This window comes from Oryctolagus cuniculus, chromosome 18 (genome assembly GCF_964237555.1).
Source record: "Oryctolagus cuniculus chromosome 18, mOryCun1.1, whole genome shotgun sequence".
Lineage (NCBI taxonomy): Eukaryota > Metazoa > Chordata > Mammalia > Lagomorpha > Leporidae > Oryctolagus > Oryctolagus cuniculus.
This window is the reverse complement of record NC_091449.1, coordinates 15,562,829-15,583,594: the sequence shown is the minus strand read 5'-3', so window position 1 is coordinate 15,583,594 and position 20,766 is coordinate 15,562,829. Positions and strand designations below refer to the sequence as shown.

At 53.3% G+C, this 20,766-nt stretch overlaps 1 protein-coding gene across 2 annotated transcripts in view; it reads left to right on the top strand.

The window, feature by feature from the left end:
* SAMD4B (sterile alpha motif domain containing 4B) overlaps positions 1–20,766 on the top strand; it is a 48,795-nt gene that overhangs the window by 24,479 nt on the left and 3,550 nt on the right. For both annotated transcript variants that reach the window (XM_051846668.2, XM_051846669.2), the window contains exons 3-12: positions 9,227–9,697; positions 14,175–14,414; positions 14,862–14,971; positions 15,126–15,212; positions 15,854–16,187; positions 16,843–16,928; positions 17,848–17,966; positions 18,420–18,618; positions 18,782–18,905; positions 20,488–20,571. In XM_051846668.2, the coding sequence (XP_051702628.1) occupies positions 9,227–9,697; positions 14,175–14,414; positions 14,862–14,971; positions 15,126–15,212; positions 15,854–16,187; positions 16,843–16,928; positions 17,848–17,966; positions 18,420–18,618; positions 18,782–18,905; positions 20,488–20,571 (1,854 nt within the window). The remainder of the gene's footprint in view (positions 1–9,226; positions 9,698–14,174; positions 14,415–14,861; positions 14,972–15,125; positions 15,213–15,853; positions 16,188–16,842; positions 16,929–17,847; positions 17,967–18,419; positions 18,619–18,781; positions 18,906–20,487; positions 20,572–20,766) is intronic.

The following is a 20,766-nucleotide window of genomic DNA, read 5'->3' as shown; positions in this document are numbered from 1 at the left end:
TCCTAGATCTGTAGAATACATTCCTAGGATTCTGCGGCACTGCTGGTTTGGAGGTGTGTGCACTTAAACTGTTTGTTCACTTTGCCCTTGAAAGACACTCTGCACTTTACACAGAGAAGCTGCCCAGCTGCCCATCTCAGATTGCTTGCTGTGGGGTGTGGGGGGTAATCCTTAGCCGGGGTTAAGAAGAGCTGTGCAGTGAGTTGAATGGTAAATGAATATGTGAATCAAGGTCTTTTTTTATATTGAGACTATTTTATTTGAGGATTATGTGTTAAAACAGATTAGATCTGTTTTCATAGATCAGTTGTATTCAGTTACTCTGGAATAGATGTTGTTACTTAAAACTGTATTGAGTCATGGTAGAGTGAACATGATTTAAGTAGGACCCAATAGTTGAGATTTTTGTGCAGACAGTTTTATTAATAAGTGAACTCAATTAGTATAAGATATAATTGTATATTAGTGACCAGGGTTGAACATTTCTTATAGAACTGAGTAAATTTTTATGAGTTTTGGAGAATTCAATTCAGAGTCCAGTGCAAATAAGACTGAAGCCATAGGATTATGAACTGGTTAGATATCTTTGTCTCATTTGTAATGAATCAAGGTCTTTATCCACAGTCCCTTGTCAGAAGGTGAGAACAGAACAAGCTGATAGTTAAATGGATGGAGAGATAAGGAAACTGAGTGAGGAAGAGAGAGAGAAGTGATCCCTTAGGCCCTTGAATGCTTCTTTCCTTTTTTTTTTTTTTTTTTTTTTTTTTTTTGACAGGCAGAGTGGACAGTGAGAGAGAGAGACAGAGAGAAAGGTCTTCCTTTTTGCCTTTGGTTCACCCTCCAATGGCCGCCGCGGCCGGTGCACTGCGCTGATCCGACGGCAGGAGCCAGGTACTTATCCTGGTCTCCCATGGGGTTCAGGGCCCAAGCACTTGGGCCATCCTCCACTGCACTCCCTGGCCACAGCAGAGAGCTGGCCTGGAAGAGGGGCAACTGGGACAGAATCCGGAACCCCAACCGGGACTAGAACCCGGTGTGCCGGTGCCACAAGGCGGAGGATTAGCCTAGTGAGCTGCGGCGCCGGCTGAATGCTTCTTTCCTAATACGCATGGGGGCTCCAAGACTCACTCCTGCCCTCAAATAGAACCTTCCCCCCTCTCCCGTTTGTAAAGGAAGGAGCTACTTCCTGGGCCTGAGGATCTGGTGGGAGGAGCTATCACTCCTGTTTTTCTTCCTCTCCTTCTTCTGGCTTTCCCCCTCCCTTGTGTTTCCCAAACTTATGTTATTGTCAGAGTAATCTGAGGGGTGGGCAGTGTAACTTAAAATTCAGATTGCTGCCTTTGCCCCTCCCCCCCCTCACGCCCATCAGAATCCCATGGAGATGGGCCTGAAACTAGAGCCAATGTACTGAGGACCAGGCGTGAGAGGGAGTGCCTTGCTGGATGATTCATTTGTCGTGGGCCACCCTGGAGTTCTAGATCCAGCTTTACCACTGCTGCTTCTTGTGACCTGGCTCAGTCCTTGGGCCTGAGGCTTCCTATCTGGACAGTAGGGGATTGTCTAGGTACTTCTGAGAAATCTTTCAGGCTCTGAAATAGGGTGCCAGAGAAGGCGGAAACACAGCCACATGTGCTGCTCTCGCTTCATATTTAATGAATGACTCTCGGAAAATCTGCTTCCCCTCTGCATAAGCAGTGTTACTTACCTTGCAGACCAGTTTTGTCCACCTGTGCCTGCCTAAGAGCTGCCCTTCCTCAGCTCTCTACATCCCATCAGACCTGGAGCCCTGACCAGTGAAATGAATCCCCTGCTTCTTTCTGGGTTTTCTCTCTGTGTCCCACCCAGCCAACCCTGCTGCTTCCCCCAGAGAGATCCTGAACTTGGATTTGGGTCACAGTTGCCAGCCTGTCTATCTCCTCCTCAGATAAGGCAGAGAACACAGAGAAGTTGACCTAGGCCAACGTGTCCTAATGCCAGCTCTGCCACAAACCCCAGGAACTTTCTAAAAATAATGTGAAGCCTCGGTGCTGTCCGCAGAGATTGAAAGCTCCCTGGTTGACTCTTGGAGACATCCAGTGAGAACTGCTTGTCTTGGTGCTGATACTGATTCTAGGTGCTCCCAGGTGTGTGGTGAGGATACTGTCACATGGCCCACTGGCAGTGGGGCTTAGAGCTGTTTAGGGGAGGACTCTGACCTGGGCCATCCCTCCTCAGGAAGCTGAGAGGGTGTAGGGGAGTCCTGCAACCCAGGCAACCAAAGTTGGTTTCATGGACGCAGAACCTGAGGCAACCGCCTAGAGCAGAAAAACAAACAACCAAAAAAACCCCTAACTTCAAGAATCTCGGGAACAAGGAACCCCAGTGTCCCCTTGTTGCCATCCTTGTTCCTTTTCCCAGTGCTCTCTTCTTTGCCTGTTTGGCATCCATGGCAGGAATCCTAGCCCTGTCTTTTCCCGTGATGCTGACTTGAACCAGAAGGGTGTTCTATAGACAGGAGTGCAGAGACAGGGGCCAAGAAGAGCTGAATTGCCTTTCCTTCCCTGGTCCTGTAACTTCCTGGGCCACATCTCCTTCATTCTTTCTGCCTGTCCTCTGAGTCAATGCTATATCTAGCAGGTTTAGGCCCCTCCCTCTCTGGCTCAATGAATCTGGGTGGGGAAACTGAGGTCAGAGGGGGCTGAGGTGAGTGAGTCACCAGCGCTCAGCTCTGAGGCCTCCACCCTCCACTTTCAGTTCATCCAACAAAAATGTGAGCCCCCTGGCCCTCCCCCATATCTGTGAGCTGGGGTAAGGCAGAGAAGGACATGTTTGGAGCCAAAGCCCAGCCCCTCTGGTGTCTGAGGCTGCCACAGTTGTTGCAACAGCCCAGCACATAAAATGGCTCTGCTCTTACAGCAGTCTGGGACAGATGTAGTCCTGGCTCCTGTACTTTGCCAGGACCCAGGGTCATGACCTACTTAGCTCTGGTCACCTGCCCAGCCCTATTCCCATTGCCACTCATCCTCCCTCATCCTCTCCATGTCTGCACAGTCTGGGGTGCAGCCCACTGCGTCACAGCATTCCCCAACCCCTTCCCCCTCCACCCACCTCAAGGATTTCATCACTGCTTGTTGTGCCTCTAGCTCCAGTGAGCCAGAGATGTGTCTATTTTTGGTAAATAACTGCCGTAAAATTTCCCACCCCTGTTGAGATACTTAAGGGGGAGCCCCAGATGTCCTCTCCTCTGTGAACTACTGCTCCCCTAGCCCTGAAACAGTGGGGCCTCTAAGTCTTCAACCAGGAGCACTGGCAATAATTGTTAAAATGTACTGAGCCCTTACCACCTGCCAGGCATTTTGTGTAATTGTCCCATTGACTCTTTACAACAGCCCTGTGATTTGGAGGAGTTCTTAAAATCCCCGTAACACAGAAAAGAAGACCAGGGCTCAAGAGCCCTTAAAACAGTGGCCCACAACTACACTGACCTAGGTTGTGAAGGTTAGAACAGGAATTTGAACCCAGGCACGTTTGCTGTTGAACTTGAGCTCTTACGTAATATATTCTGTTAGGACCTGAGACAGCAACCTAAGGTTGGGAGATCTACAGGAGGCATTTATAGATGCAAAAACACCACTACCTTCTAGGGGCCATCCCAGTTCAATTGTGCAGGTAGTTACTGGGCTGCTGCTGTACCTCCACTCTGGGCCAGACCTTTTTGTGATCTGGGCAAGAAACTAAAGTTCCATCCCCACTCGTCATCTACAGCCCCAGCTGGGCTCACCCCAAGGGGCCTGAGGCTGTACAAATTCCTTGAACCAGTTCCAGTCCTCATTGATGCTTCCCAGTCATGGGAGGCCTGCCCTTCCCACCACCATTGCACAGACACGTGAACACACACTTCCCCAGAGTCAGCCTCCATTCGCCCAAACCACTTTCCTTCAGTAGTAGAACAACGTCCTTCATTGAGCCCAACCCTTGGGACTGTTCTGTCACGTCCCCTGGCAGTACCAGAGGAGAGGCCGTGTCCCTGAGCCCTGGAGTCCTGGCAGTACTGTGCAGTGGGGGAGGGCCTGGACAAGGCTTCTCTCTGTCCTGGATGCCTCTGGCTGCCCTGCAAGGCCTAAACAACAGCGATTGAGAACTTCAGGGCAGGGCTGAAGAGGCAGGCTTACTCTGCTGGAGGAGAAGAGGGAAAACACCCATCACTGAACCCCTACTGAGTGCTTCCTGTGGGCAGACTGTGTCAGGAGCTCTACACCGGCTTCTCCCTTAGGCTTCTTGGCAGCTTTGCAATCCCTGTTTTACATAGGAGGCAGCTGTGTGACACAGAACACAGCTGGATGTGAGGTCTTGATTCTCTGGCCCTAATATTAAGCCCTCCACTGCTCATTACTGCTTGTCAAGGACTAAAAACTCAGTGGGACTGGCACTGTGGCACAGTAAAGGCTGGCTGTAACTACTGTCAGTGGTACTAGTTCTATTAGTTCATGTTCGTTTTGGTCGGTGCCATGGCTGTAACATGTATTTGTATGGATGGATGCATCACTTGAACAGAGGTTCTCTGGGAAGCTTGAAGCAGTGAGGCCTAGGCCAGGAACAGTTTACTTAGCCAGGAATCGGGAGTTTTGTATGATGCATTTTCTTAGAGCTACAAATGTAAGCAGAATTTTTAAAAAGATATATTGTGGGGCCGGCGCCATGGCTCACTTGGTTAATCCTACGTCTGTGGCGCCGGCATCCCATATGGGCGCCAGGTTCTAGTCCCAGTTACTCTTCTTCCACTCCAGCTCTCTGCTGTGGCCTGGGAGGGCAGTGGAGGATGGCCCAAGTGCTTGGGCCCCTGAACCTGCATGGCAGACCTGGAGGAAGCACCTTGGCTCCCGGCTTTGGGGCAGCGCAGCGCCAGCCGTGGAGGCCATTTGGGGGGTGAACCAACGGAAGGAAGACTTTTCTCTCTCTCTCTCTCTCACTGTCTGTAACTCTATCAGTCAAATTAAAAAAAAAAAAAAGATATATTGTACTTTCTGTTTCTCTCTGCCCCTTCCCCCCTATTTTATATTAAGCGGGGAGGGAGAGAAGCAGAGAAATCTTCCATCTGCTAGCTCACTCTCTAGATACCCACTACAGCTAGGGCTAGGCCAGGCTGAAACCAGGACTTAGAACTCCAAACCAGATTTCCCACAGGAGTGACAGGGACTCAGGTACCTGAACCATTATCCTTTGCCTCCCAGGGTACACGTCAGCAGGAAACTGAATCTAAAGTGGAGTAGCTGGAACTCAAACCAGGCACTCCAATATGGGATGTGGGCTTCCCAGGTGGCAACTTAAGCCATTTTCTAAGCAGGTCATTAAGAGAAAGAGGGGTACAGAAAGGACATTTTCTGGAGCTGGTGTTGTGGCATAGTGGATTAAGTCACCTCCTGTGATGCTGGTGTCCCATAGGAGTGCCGGTTTGAGTCCCAGAAACTCTGCTTATCCAACTACCTGCTAATGTGCCTGGGAAAGTAGTGGGAGATGGCCCCAAGTGCTTAGGCCCCTGCCACCCACATGGGAGACCCAGATGGGTTCCAGACTCCAGGGGTCATCCTGGCTTAGTCCCGACTGTTGCGGCCATTTAAAAGGAATAAGCCAGTAGATGGGAGATTAATATTCTCTCTCTCTCTCTCTCTCTCTCTTCTGTAACTAACTCTGCCTTTTAAATTAAAAAAAAACTTTTTTGGTGGTTTTATTTATTTATTTATTTATTTATTTGAAAGGCAGTTACAAAGAGGCAGAGGGAGAGAGAGGTCTTCCATCTGCTGATTCACTCCCCAAATGGCTGCAAGGCCGGAGCTGGGCTGATCCAAAGCCAGGAGCCTGGAGCTTCTTCCAGGTCTCCCAAGTGGGTGCAGAAGCCTAAGGACTTGGGCCATCCTTTGCTACTTTCCTAGGCACCTCAGCAGGGAGCTGGATCAGAAGTGGAGCAACCAGGACTCGAACTGGTGCCTATATGGGATGCTGGCACTGCAGGTGGCAGCTTTTTCTGCTATGCCACAGGGCGAGCCCCAACCTTTTTTTGGGGAGGGGGAGGGGACATTTTCTAAGTTTTATGCAAGTAGCCAGGTGTCTGTCCATCTACGGTTGGGCAAAGCGCAGAGATCCTGGAAATATTAAAGACTAAAGAAACTTGAATTGAAAGACCCCTCAGATGCCTAGACTTTTTTTTTTTTTGGCCTTTTTTTTGACAGGCAGAGTAGACAGTGAGAGAGAGACAGAGAGAAAGGTCTTCCTTTGCCGTTGGTTCACCCTCCAATGGCCGGCGCGGCCAGCGTGCTGCGGCCGGCGCACCGCGCTGATCCGATGGCAGGAGCCAGGTACTTATCCTGGTCTCCCATGGGGTGCAGGGCCCAAGCACTTGGGCCATTCTCCACTGCACTCCCTGGCCACAGCAGAGAGCTGGCCTGGAAGAGGGGCAACCTGGACAGAATCCGGCGCCCCGACCGGGACTAGAACCCGGTGTGCCAGTGCCGCAAGGCAGAGGATTAGCCTAGTGATCCACGGCGCCGGCAGATGCCTAGACTTCTGACACTGTCTTGTATATGTCTGTTCCCTGTCTGTTTCCCAAACAAAGAAGGTTGGCTTGTGCCTTTGGAATTCTTGTGCATATTTGAAAGAAGGGAACCACAGTTAGAGAAAATAACCATGATACCAGTAAAAATAGCTAATGTTTACTGAGGGCTTATTTTATGCAATGGTCTCACCAAGTTCGTTGTGGTCCTGAGCTCCAGTTTACAGGTAGAATAAGCAGAGCTCAATGAAGTGTCGCATTGGCTCAGGGTCACGTGGTCAACAGGGAGTAGAGAAGGCCTACAGCCATATCTCTGCCCATGCTTTGTCATCACTCACCCATGTGTGGCCTTGGGTTTGTGTGGTTAGCAAGGCTCTTCCCCGCTTCCAGGACCTCTCCAGTAGCACACTTCGGAGAATTCTCATTGTGAGGTTTTGGGAATCATCAGCCCGGGCTGCACTTGTGAGCTCAGTTGCCCAAGAGTGAGGGCCAGGTTGACCCCCGTCCTTGATTATTGTCTTGGTTCTCCGGCACTGCTGCTTCTTGTCCCTCTCTTCTGCCTTGTCTGTGTTTTCTCCATGTTCCACCCCATTTAGTTAGCCACAAGGGCTGACAGGCTTTTGAGGGGAACAGTCAGACTTAATACAGTTCCTTCCCAGGGTCTCCTTTCTGTGGCTAGCCTGGGGCCTTATTCTTGCAGACCTTCTTCTGGGCTGAGAGGGTAAGTCTTGCTCACCTCCACAGGATGGACTCGGGCCCTCAGATGGTGAGAAGTCAAGCAGATCGCCGTAGCATGTGTAGTCAGGGAGGCTTCCTGGAGAAGGGCAGGGTTATGCAGTCTCTGAAAGCCCTAGAACTTGGGTGGACGGCCGGCGCTGCAGCTCACTAGGCTAATCCTCCGCCTTGCGGCGCCAGCACACCGGGTTCTAGTCCCTGTCGGGGTGCCGGATTCTGTCCTGGTTGCCCCTCTTCCAGGCCAGCTCTCTGCTGTGGCCAGGGAGTGCAGTGGAGGATGGCCCAGGTGCTTGGGCCCTGCACCCCATGGGGAGACCAGGAGAAGTACCTGGCTCCTGCCATCGGATCAGCGCGGTGCGCCGGCCATAGCGCGCCAGCCGTGGCGGCCATTGGAGGGTAAACCAACGGCAAAAAGGAAGATCTTCCTCTCTGTCTCTCTCTCTCACTGTCCACTCTGCCTGTCCAAGAAAAAAAAAGAACTTGGATGGGGGAAAGAGGTTGTGGAGGCCTGGATAAAGGTAGTGGGGAGAGAGCCCCTGGGAAGGTGGGAGGATCCTGAGTTGAGTCTTTATCTGGAGGAATTAGAGATGGGGTGTTCTCTGGAAATGAAGATGATGTTAACCTAAGAGTTCTTGGACTTGGGTCTGTCAGAGCTAGTTGCCATTATAACGCCTGATCAGAAATATGCCATCCTGGGGCTGGCTTTGTGGCGTAGTGGGTTACGCCTCTATCTGCACCACTGGCATCCCATATGGGCACCAGTTTGTGTCCCAGCTGCTCCACTTTGATCCAGCTCCCTAATAATGTGCCTGGGAAAGCAGCAGAAGATGGCTCGCCCCTGCACCCACGTGGGAGATCTGGAAGAAGCTCCAGGCTCCTGGTTTCGGCTTGGCCCAGCCCTGGCCATTATGACCATTTGGGGAGTGAACCAGCATATGGATGATTTCTCTGTGTGTCTCCCTCCCTCTCTATAATTTTACCTTTCAAATAAATAAAATAAATATTTTTTAAAGAAATATGACATCCTAGTGTAATTTAGGAAGATTAGTCCATTTGGATATACCAGGCAGCTTGAAGGGAGAGAATCTAAAGACAGAGAGACTGGTTAAAAACAACAGCAAACATTTATTAGGTCCTAAATATCTCCCAACTTTTGCAGATAAAGGCATCAGTGCTCCCCAGTCCAGGAGGAGTCTCCTTGGATAGGGACTGGGTGGGGGTGAGGCCATGAAAGTAAAGGGGAGTGGGTACACAGCAAGGGCAGGCCTGGGGCAGCATCAGGGCTCAGATTTTCTCCCCCCCCCCTCCCTCCCTCCCTCTCTCTCTCCCTCTCTCCCTCTCTCCCTCTCTCCCTCTCCTCTCCCCTCTCTTCCTCTTTCCCTCTCTCCTTCCCTCCCTCCCTCCCTTCCTTCCTTGTTTTTATTTGAAAGGCAGAGTAACAAAGAAAGAGGAGAGACAGATCTTCCATCCACTGGTTCACTACCCAAGTGGCTGCAATGACCAGGGCTGGGCTGGGTTGAAGCCAGGAGCTTCTTCCAGGTCTCCTACTTGGGTACAGGGACTCAAGTACTTGGACCATCCTTCGCTGCTTTCCCAGGCACATTAGCAGAGATCTGGATCAGAAGTGGAGTAGCCAGGACACAAACTAATGCCTATATGGGATGCCAGTATTACAGGTGTCGATTTTACCCAGTTATGGCACAACACTGGCCCCAAGAGCTCAGATTTCAGTGTAGCAAGTTTGGCTGATGGGGAGTTACTGCAGCCTTTTGAGAACAGGATTGTTAGAACTAGGAAAACTTACTCCCAGAAACATAGGGAGTGTGTTTGAGTTCTCTACGAAGGCCAGGAGTCAGGATTGTAGAAGAGAGAGGAGTTGGAACTGCATAGATCATTGGCAGCTCTTAGGTTGATGTGCATATCGCACCCCGGCTCTCCTAACATTCCCTCTTATCCCCTCTGTAGCTATCGTCAGCCAGTGGCAACAGGAGTCCAAAGAGAAGGTGGTGTCCCTCCTGCTGTCCCACCTGCCACTGCTTCAGCCGGGCAACACAGAGGCCAAGTCGGAGTATATGAGGCTCCTGCAGAAAGTGCTGGCCTACTCAATTGAGAGCAATGCCTTCATCGAGGAGAGCCGCCAGCTGCTCTCCTACGCCCTCATCCATCCAGCCACCACCCTGGAGGACCGCAACGCACTAGCCCTCTGGCTGAGCCACCTGGAAGAGCGGCTGGCTAGCAGCTTCCGCACCCGACCAGAGCCCTCCTACCACTCGCGCCAGGGCTCTGATGAGTGGGGGGGCCCTGCAGAGCTGGGCCCTGGAGAGGCAGGGCAAGGCTGGCAGGAAAAGCCACCCCGGGAAAATGGACACGTGCCCTTCCACCCATCCAGCTCAGTGCCGCCAGCCATCAGCAGTATTGGGAGCAACGCAAACACAGGTGAGGAGGAAGGGCAGTCCCAGGAGGCCGTGCCTACTTGAACAAGGTCAGCCTGGGCCCTGTCTTGATTTCTCTGTGGGCTTGGGTAAGGCCCATGACATCTGGGCCTCAGCTTTGTGAGGCAGTGTAGAGCCTGTGAACAGGTGATCCCAAAGCTGTCTTACCTATTGGGTCTTATTGCTCCCACCCTTTGGTTATCTTGTGTTTTTAAATAATTTTGGTCATATAAGGAATCAGGGCTTCCCCCTAAAAGTAAGATTCCCAGCTGTTTTTAATAAGTCAAAGATTTGGCAACTCAAGGCCTGTATTCCTGATGTCAGCCAATAAGATGGAGCTGACTTCAGCCAGCCCTTTAAGCTCTGCACATGTGTTCCAGTTTGCCTCTGCCCCCACCCGCTTCTGAGGGCGCTGAGTTTATGACCCCTAATGGAGGGCTGGACACCATCCTCTGAGGTCCCTTCCAGTTTAGACATGCTGGACTTTCATCTGGCCTCAGCTTACAGCCTTGCTTTGGAGCACTCTGTAAACTGCTGTGTAAGATGTCTGCTGTGAAGCATTGGTAATAAGAGGTAACACTGTTGTGCATTGACTGTGCTAGGTGCTTTTTTTTTTTTTTTTTTTAGATTTATTTATTTATTTGAAAGAGAAGGAAAGGCAGAGAGAGAGAAATCTTCCATCCACTGGTTCACTCCCCAATTGGCCACAACGGCCAGAGCTATGCCAATCTGCAGCCAGGAGCCAGGGTCTCCCACATGGGTGCAGAGGCCCAAGGGCTTGGGCCGTCCTCTACTGCTTTCCTAGGCCATAGCAGAGAGCTGGATCGGAAGTGGAGTAGCCGGGACTTGAACCAGCGCCCATATAGGATGCTGGCACTGCAGGTGATGGCTTTACCTGCTACACCATAGCACTAGCCCTGCTAGGTGCTCTTTTCTCTCACTTTTTCAGATACCATCTCGTGTAATCCTTATCACAGTCACCTATCACTAGCTCTAGTTAACAGTCAAGAACACTGGGACTCAAAGAGGTAGTCATGTAAGTGTATTCAAAATCACACATAGAGCAAGAGATGAAATTGACCAAGGTTCAGGTCCAGGCATTCTGAGGCCAGAGCCTGACTCTTGACTGCTGTCCCATCCTGCCAACTAACAGTTTGAAAGGGCTCTCTTAATAAAAGTCCTGGCAGCCAAGGTGAGCGGTTGGTATCCCAGTAACATTTTGAAATGTTAGTTGAACAAGATAAGAGAGGATAGCTTTTCCAAGTCATGGTGAGGTAGCATGACCTGATCAAGGTGAGGGGTTCCTGGACGGGTCAGCTCTCTTTGGCAGGCACTGGTTAAAGCAGGCCAGGAGAGAGTGGCTTTGCATGGTCATGTGTGCCAGCAGATGGCAGGAAGCCTGCGCCTCTGGTGCCTGGTGCCTGGTGCCTGGTGCACAGCAGTTCCCCCCGGGCCTGATTCTTGCCCAGTTAATGTGCCAATGAGAACCTGGGAAGACAGAGGCTACAGGAATGCATTTCCAGGAGCCTGCAGTGTCTTGGCTCTCGTTTTCCAGCCTTTGAGCCTCACAGTTCCTGGGTCCAGGCTGAGAGGACATACTCAACAGTAGTTCTAGCAAAAAAAATACATTGAGCACTTGGTCATTGTTAACAGCTGTCCTGAGAACTTTATAGGGAGACTTCAGAATGTTCATTGAAAAATGGAATCGAAAGATAAAGTTTTTTGGTGCAAAAGATTTTGAAATCCCTGCTTAGTTTTCTCATGATGCACCTTTTAACTCCAAAGTCACATGAACCCAGGCAGTCTGACTCTGGCGCTCCTGTTCTTTACTACTGTGCCCTTGCCTCCACCTAAAGTGACCCAGACATGCTCAGCATCACCCACGCAGCATGCCCCTAAATTTCTTTCTCTCTGCACCTCCTGGGCTCACCATGATTGGACCCCAGAAGCTGTTGAAAGTCCAAGCTTGAGAATGTTCAAGAGGGGTTTGGACTGCAAAAGCAATTGTGCGCTCCATGTAGAGAGGGCACAGGGGTGGCAAATTACGGAGGGCACAGTGTACAGATGGGTCTGGCTGGGATGGATTTAAAAGAGTAATACAATGGTTTAAATGAGAAGTTGCGGCAGCAGATACTCATGCTTTAGCGTGTGCCTATCCCCTCTACTAAGGGCTTTATGTAGAAATGGAGGCAGTGGGCAGATGAAGTGACTTGCCCAAGATCATGGGGTTCAGGGTGTCAGAGTCAGGATTTGAACTCAGGACTCAGTTCTGACTCTCAGACTTCAGTTATTAGGACTGCTGTGGGGGTAGGGTGGGGGTGCCTTGAAGGATAGGACGAGGCTTTTGGATTTTGTGTAGTTGCAGGAAACAGGAAACCATTGAAATATTTTTGAGAGGGGAGCAAGGATTGGCCTGGGAGGGCGGGCAGTGTGGGTTTGGGGTGCTGCCAAGGACAGACCAGGGTTTCTTGGAGAGTGTGAGGCCCTGGATCTCAGGCCGGCATTCCTGTCTTTTTAATTCTCGGGCAGTGGCCAGCCTCCACCCCAGAGCAGGACCAAGCAGACTCCTCAGGAACTGCACGATCATTCCAGTCAGGGTAATTTCCTGCCCTCTCAGCCTTGCCTGCCCCCTTCTTGGCTGAGAAAGAAGGCCTGCATTGAGGGTTGCTGGCCTGCAGCCTCAGAGGCTGCCATCTTTCTCCAGGAGTCCTGAGCAGAAACAGCAGCCAGGGCTAAGGGAGTCCAGAGAGGCTTGGAAGGAGCCCTGAAGAGAGGGCCCTAGAGGTCTTTGGCAGAGGCAGAGTCTGGTCTTGGGGTGGGCCAGAGCACTACCTTCTCCCTTGGGTGCCTTCTTGGCCACGAGCATCAGTATCGTCACAGGATGGAAGTTGCTTTGGAGCCGGCACTGGGGTGGTCCTCCTTCCTTGGCCGATGTCAGTGGAGCTCTGGCAGGAGTCCCAGCCTTTCTATCAGAAACCAGGCCGGGGCGCTCTCAAGGAACTGGGGCAAAGGACTTCAGCTCCCTGGGCCTTGATGTCCTCACCAGCCGGGGTGAGGCCTTCTGGTTTTGATTCCTTGTCCCTTTCTGTAGGCTCAGAGGTCCCCTTAGCACCATTTTGTTCTTTGTGAAACTTGGTTGGAGGGCTCCTGTGTGTCATGCCCTGTGTCTGATCCCGGGGATACAGAAATGGTTGACTGGGAGGGACATCCTCCAGAGCCCACAGTCCAGTGCAACAGGCAGACTAATGAGGAGGGCAGCGAGCACTGGACTCGCAGCAAGAGAGGAGACAGCTGAGTGGGGCATGAAGGCAGAAGTAGCTGCAGAGAGGGATGGGAGAACGGGGAGCTGGACAGAGAGAATGGTGCATTTAGAGGTTTGGGGACTTGTGGGAGTGGTTAAGTGTGAGGTTGGGTCCCTCTGCCCTCAGGCCTGCCTCAGAAATGCAATGTACAGGGAGTGTGAAACTTCCTGTAGAACAGGGCCTGCCTTCACCCTGAGCCACAGGGTCTCACGGGAGCCAGTCTGGTCTCAGTACAGAAAAAAAGAGGAGTAGTGAGGCTGGTGTTGAGGGCGCGGTTCTTGTGCTTCTTTCGTGAACTACTGAAGCAACTCCTTTTGGGCCAGGCCCCACTGTAATTGCTAAGAATACTGTGATGTTTAAGACAGGATGGGGCCCTGTTGTCATGGATCTTGGGCTATTGCAGGGGAACAGTTCGTAATCAAGTAAAGAAATATTAGTCGATAAAAGAATTGGAGGTTGTGGTGAGTGTAAGAAAGGTGAGACAGACTAATGTGATAGAACAACCTGGGTGTTGGGGAGGGGACATGGTGACTTCAGATCGAGGGTTGAGGGTTGGCCTCAGGAGACTTGAAGAGAGTGAACAGCTGAGATCAGGAGGACAAGAAAGATCAAGGTCAGAAGTCCCGAGATTGGACCAAGCTTAAGTATTCTGGGAGCAGATGGAGTTTGAGGTACATTGTGGGAGATGAGAGGTCAGAGATGGGCAAGGACCAGCGCTTGCCTGACCTTTTTTTAAGCACGTAGGAGAGTTCGATTTTTGTTCTCAGCATGAGAGGAAGCCACAGAGTTTTAAGCAGGGGCCCAGCTTGGTCAGATTTGTGTTTTTAGAAAGATCAGTGTAGCTGCTATGAGGGCAGTAGACTGTAGGAGGCAAGAACCAGGGCAAGAAACCAGTGAGGGGCTGTGGCAGTAATTCCCTCAAGGGATGCACACTTGGAGCAGGGTGCCAGCAGCGGAAGTGTGGCAGTTCAGAGGGGCAGCCAGCCAGCTCGGGAACATGTTGGGTGTTGGGGGTGAGTGAATGAGTAGTATCTGGTGGGCAGTTTTTCTCGGACCCCAGCGTCCCTTCCTTTGGGAGGATTATGGGGCTGAGCTGTCATCACGGCACTGACCAGTGGGTGTGGTTTCCTGTGGTCAGATCCCCAAGCCTGACTTCTTGCTTCTCTCCGCCTTGGTTAGGTCTCCCCTGCCAAATCCACCCTAGCCCGCTGAAGCGCTCCATGTCGCTCATCCCTACGAGCCCCCAGGCCCCTGGTGAGTGGCCGAGTCCAGAGGAGCTCGGGGCCCGGGCTGCTTTCACCACACCCGACCACGCACCCCTCTCGCCCCAGAGCAGCGTGGCCTCCTCTGGCAGTGAGCAGACAGAGGAGCAGGGCTCCAGCCGGAACACGTTCCAGGAGGACGGCAGCGGCATGAAAGGTACCACAGGGAGGGCGACACCAGGACTCTTCTCCAGGGGTTTGAGGACAGAAAGCTTAGCCGCCACCTCCCTACCCCACTAAGGAGCGGATGCCTCACATGCAGTCGCAGGCACTGGTCTGATGGGGAGGAGCCCCTGCCCTCACACACCCAGTCTGACAGGGGAGCTGGGGCCCAGACGATGGGAAACAGTTTCCAGAAGTCTCTAGGGAGACTGGTGGGGTTGGCCTCGCACACATGCAGCTGAGCACATCAGGGAGTCTGGTGCCCTGGGGGCTGGGCAGACAGAGAAGTAGCCTGTGCACTCGGCTTTTCCCCACCCACTGTCAGTTCTCTGCAGCTTTAAAGACTGCCTGTGGTTTTTGCCTGGTCCTTGCCCACAAGCTTCCTTCTGTCCTGGTCACCAGGGCCGAGCTCCTGACCTTCGCCCTCCCTCTTTTTTCTTAGATGTGCCCTCGTGGCTCAAAAGCCTCCGCTTGCACAAGTATGCGGCCCTCTTCTCACAGATGAGCTATGAGGAGATGATGACACTGACTGAGCAGCACCTGGAGTCTCAGGTGAAGCCAAGGAACCATGGGGGTGTCCAGGCAGCAGCACTTTGGCAGTACCTTTGCAGCCGGAGCCACTTCTTGCTTTGGCCCCTATGGGGACACTGCCAAGTACCTCAGCCTCCCATTTTCAACATCCTGTCCCCTTCTGCCCTTACTACAGAACGTCACCAAAGGTGCCCGCCACAAGATAGCCCTGAGCATCCAGAAGCTGCGCGAGAGGCAGAGCGTCCTCAAGTCCCTGGAGAAGGTGAGGACCTGGTGTCCTGGTCTCCAAGGGCACCCAGCCATCCAGTGATACCTGTATACCAACGGCTGCTGATTGGCCTTGCTGCCAGCTGCCCAGACAACCTCCCGTCTGGGCCTCCCCAGCCCTCAGGCCTGATCTTCAGCCGCCTGAGCCCTAGGGAGCCAGCCTCCAGGGATCACATGCAAGTTGGCACAAGGGCTCCCCTCCTTGTCCCTCTTGGTTTGTGGTTCCTGTGTCACTCAGTCTGGCAGAGCAGCGTCCCTCTGTGCATGATCTCTACTTTTGGTGGTTTCTTGTCCACCCACTCTCCTCTGTCTACCTTGATTTGCATTTTTTTTCCTTCCCCTTGCCTTTAGTTTTCTTCTTCCCCCTCAGCGTCTTGGCCTGAGTCTCCGGGCCTTCACCTTGAAGAGGAAAGAGGAGTGTGTGTGTGTGTGTGTGTGTGCGCACGCGCGCAGTGTATGCCTGACAATGCATGGGCTTGCAGTGCCCTCACCTGCCCTCTCTATGTGCCAGAACCCTAAGGGGCCCCACCCAGGCCTCTGCAAACCCTTTGTGGCCTCATGTGTGTAGACCTTCTCTGTGCCTTGCCACGAGGTCTGCCTGTGGCCCTGAGCTACACACCCCCTCACCACCCCCAGGATGTGCTGGAAGGTGGGAATCTGCGAAACGCCCTGCAGGAGCTGCAGCAGATCATCATCACCCCCATCAAAGCCTACAGCGTCCTCCAGGCCACTGTAGCAGCTGCCGCTGCCACCCCTGCTGCCAAGGATGGGGGCCGGGGGGAGCTGCCTGGTGCTGAGCCTCCCCCAGCCCATTCCAGCACAGACAAGGGCACCGAGGCCAAGGACCCTCCAGCTGCGGAGAACTATCCCCCTCCACCAGCTCCGGCTCCCACTGATGGCAGTGAGCCAGCCCCAGCTCCCGTTGCCGACGGAGACATCCCCAGCCAGTTTACACGGGTCATGGGCAAAGGTGAGACTACCTGGGGCCTAGCAGGAATCTTGAGGCAGAAAGCTCCGTGAGTCAGGCATCAGGGGCCAAGTCCATGTTAGACAGTGGGAGCAGGCCTTGTAAAGCCCTTGAAGACCAAAGAGCTGTAGAGAGTAGCCAAGAATGAGGGTGACGAGGATCCTGCCCTTGGGCTTGCATGGGCTGATGCTGAGGGTGACAGCCCATTCCCTCGTAGATGCCCAGCTGCGCAGATAAGACAGCGTGTTGGTGACAGCTGGACATTGTCTCATGGACAGGACTGAAGTCCAAGTTAAGGGTCTGGTGAAGTTCGTGATGGGTCCAGCCTTTCATAAAGTAGCACAGCGCAGCAGACTTCACATGTGGGTCTAGATCCTTTTAGCTGTTTGACCTCTCTGAGGCTTAGAGTTTGCTCAGGCTAAGAAAGCTGACACTGACAAGATTGTTTTAAGAGTTAGAATGACAAAGGTATTACTGACTTCAAGTCTACCGTGTGCAAAGCATTGTAGCATGTGCTGACCACATCTCCATGACCGAGTACTGTACCAGCACATTGTTGGTTCTCATCCAGCCTGAGGCTCCTGTCTGTGCTGTACCAGCCAGCCACAGCGTGGCAGATGGCATACTGGCTAACCCCTGCCCTTTCCCCATCCCCCAGTGTGCACCCAGCTGCTGGTGTCCCGACCAGACGAGGAGAACATCACCAGTTACCTCCAGCTCATCGAAAAGTGCCTGACTCATGAGGTGTGGCTTCTGCTGGGCTCCCAAGAAGGGAAAGGCTGTCCCATCACTCTCAGGACCAACAGCACCCTGCCTGGCCCGGCACCCACCTTTCCAGCTGTCTTCTCACCAGAGTTGGGTTCAGAGGCTTCTTCCCAGAGCCTTTGTAAATTTTCTGTCTCTCAGGAATAGTCCCCCTGCTTCCTACTTAGCCCTCCGGTCTCAGACATTTGTATCTATACCCATATGGAGTTCTTGGCTCCTGGCTTTGACCTCACCCAGCCCTGGTTATTGCAACCATTTAGGGAATGAACCTGCAGAAAGAGCTCTCTGTGTGTGTCTCTTTTTAAAGATTTATTTATTTATGTGAAAGAGTTACACACAGAGAGAAGGAGAGGCAGAGAGAGAGGTCTTGATTAGCTGGTTCAATCCCCAATTGACCGCAACGGCCGGAGCTGCCCCAATCCGAAGCCAGGAGCCAGGAGCTTCTTCCAGGTGTTCCCACACGGGTTCAGGAGCCCAAGGACTTGGGCCATCTTCTACTGCTTTCCCAGGCCACAGCAGACAACTGGATCGGAAGTGGAGCAGCTGGGTCTCGAACTGGCACCCATGGGATGCCAGTACTGCATGCAGGCGGCAGCTTTACCTGCTGTGTTACAGCACCGGCCCCAAATAAATCTTAAATAAGAAGAATAATATACCTCAGGGATACCCTCACCAACCCCACCTGGGTATGCAGATTTCTGGTGCCTGCTGTTCTTCCTCACGGGTGACATCTTATCACAGCCACAGTATGCATGGCTGTCCCCAACCGTGAGCACAGCCGAATTCCGCATGCCAGCGTTGCCTGGCATGGAGCAGGCCAGCCATAAGTGTTGGAGCAGAGGAGTGGAAGAAGCTCTCCCTTCCTGCTTCACTGACACCTCCCCTACCCCGTCCCCAGGCTTTCACAGAGACACAGAAGAAGCGGCTGCTATCCTGGAAACAGCAAGTGCTGAAGCTCCTCCGGACGTTCCCGCGCAAGGCCGCGCTGGAAATGCAGAACTACCGGCAGCAGAAAGGGTGGGCGGCGGCCTCCCCGGGCCTGCAGCTGGGAGGTCACTGTTCCGGGCTGGGATTGCACCAGTGAAGAGCTCCCTTCCAGGAGAGAATTCGGGATGCTCCTCCCAGTAGTGCAGGAGGCTGAGCTGCTAGACCCGGCGCGTGCCCCGAGGGCAGGCCCCTTTGCTTGGCCACCTTCCAGTTCCCAACAAAGTTAACAGAAGCACCTCCCTGTCTCAGGAATGGAGTCAGGAGAACTGCTTTGAGTGGCCACTGAGGGAACATTTGTATCCTCATCATGTCTGCCCTTGGGGACCCTTGGGGTGGGAGGAGACAGCATGTGTGATGCAGGGACTCCTTCCTCAGCCACATCAGGTTTTGTCCTACCTATTGGGGTTGGGGATGAAGCGAGGAACGGGTGGACACATGGTCCCCTCCATCTAAACTAACACTCTGCCTTCTGCTCTCTCACAGCTGGGCGTTCGGCTCCAACTCACTCCCCATAGCTGGTTCTGTGGGGATGGGAGTGGCCCGGCGGACCCAGCGCCAGTTCCCAATGCCTCCCCGGGCCCTCCCACCTGGCAGGATGGGCCTCCTGAGCCCCTCGGGCATTGCGGGCGTCTCCCCTCGACACGCCCTTACCAGCCCCAGCCTTGGGGGCCAGGGCCGACAGGTGAGCCAGCTGGAAGCAGAGGCCTTAGTGCTCCTGGGGTTAAGGAGGCAGTGCTGGGAGGTGTGTTGTATCTCTGTGTTTGGACCCTACTTGGAGGAAGGGGCTCCTTTGCCAGCTCTACCACTCCTGGGCCTGCTCACTCCTCCTTTCTCTCCTTGTGCAGAACCTGTGGTTTGCCAACCCTGGAGGCAGCAACAGCATGCCCAGCCAGAGCCGTAGCTCTGTGCAGCGCACCCACTCGCTCCCGGTCCACTCGTCGCCCCAGGCCATTCTCATGTTCCCTCCAGGTGAGGCGCCCCAGCCTTGGGAGGCTGCCCCAGTAGCGCACAAACCTGGCCCTCCTCTCCTCCTGGGTCTCAAGGCTCCTGTCCCTTTGTGACTACCTGAGGACATTTCTCCATGCTTTCTGCCACTCTGGGAGGACCTTTTATTTTTCCATTTTATCTTAACCAGGGAGGGGAGGAGGGTATGTGTGTGTCTCATCTCTTTTCCTGTCTCCACTTCTTTCCCCAATGTTGTAATCTTACTGTCTGTGCTGGTCTCTATCCCCATCTCTTCATAGGATCATTAAAGTCTCAGTTTGGAAGGTTTTGCAGGGACAGAAAGGTTCCAGCAGCCACCAGCGTTCTGTCCAAGCCCAGGTACCTGCACAGGCCCTGGTGGACTTCACTGTAGATAAGCTCTACACTACAGGGTGTTTTCCCTCTGCTCGCAGACTGACTTGGGAACAGGGAGAGGACAAGGGCAGAACAGGCCAGAGGGACATGAGAGAGAGGTCCGCCACCGGCCCCTGCGGCTAGAGGCAAAAGGGACATGAGAGAGAGGTCCACCACCGGCCCCTGCGGCTAGAGCTCTTAGATCACGGGTGACCCTGAGCTGTGTGCGTCACAGACCACCACATCCATGGGGATTCTTAATTTTTATGAGATGCTGTGAGCTGCCATCCATTGTGTTCATCCTAATACAGTGTGAGGTATACAGTAGGTATCTTTAAATAATGTCAAAGGAGCCAGTGGTTGAACCATGGGAGCCAAAAATAAGACCCATTCTTATCAGCATGCACGTACCAAGCTGTGTACCATCAGATTGAATCGTCCTGACTGCAGTGGGAGGGCATTGAGACTTGTCAGTCACCAGTCTGCGGCAGAGACTGGACTTGCCCAAGTTCAAAACCTGTTTTGAGGAGAGACAGGTGGTCGGATGTGTGGCTCCTGTGGGCCAGTGATGGAAGGTGAGGCTGGGATAGGCGCGGAGGGGCATCTGCACCACGGTCAGTAGCTCTGACCTCCTCCCAGTGGTAGTGAAGCGTGGCGGGAGGGCTTTAACCAGTGTGAGGGAGGGGTCAGGTCTGGGCGGTTTGCCAGATGCCAGCAGCTTGCAGAGCAGTGTTTGAGGACCAGCCTTGTGGCCAGTCACAGCCAGCCCAGAGGAGCAAGCCCAAGCAGAAACAGGGAGGGCTTTAATGTAGCTTGTGTACCAAGGAGAGAGTGCATCATCAGTCAGGGAGCACGGAGCTGCCAGTGTTGGGCACGTGCCAGAGGCCAGCACAATGCGCCGTCCATGTGCAGAGTAGACCCAGAGAGCTCAGCTCCACAACACTTCCTCTGTCCCAGGTCCAGCTTTTTCTGCATTGCCATGCCTCTGCCCCTGCCTTCTTCTCTCCCGCCTGCCTCTGTCCTCCACCTCTGCCCAGCCACATCTTCCATCCAAGTGTGTGTGTGTGTGTGTGTGTGTGTGTGTGTGTGTTGCGTGCTGCTGTTTCCGTGGCCTCGTCTCTCCACCCTGTACCAACTGGCCGCCTTTGTCTCCCTCCTGTCCTCCTCACCCCAGGAAGTCCTCACCACCTCCATTTTCCTCTCTCCCACCCAGACTGCCCGGTCCCTGGGCCTGACCTGGAGATCAATCCCACTCTGGAGTCTCTGTGTCTGAGCATGACAGAACACGCCTTGGGTGGTGAGCATTTCCTCTTTCCCTGACCCAGCTCCCACCTACCCAGCGTCTCCACCTCTGCACTGAGCGACTCCAGTTATCCTGAGGGGTTCCCAAGGGAGGCCTGACTCCAGGGGGGCCCTGACTGGGAGGACAAGCTACGAAGAGGGCCTTTCCTCAGGCTCCCGCGAGCTCCTGATCTCCTCCCCCCTCTCTTGT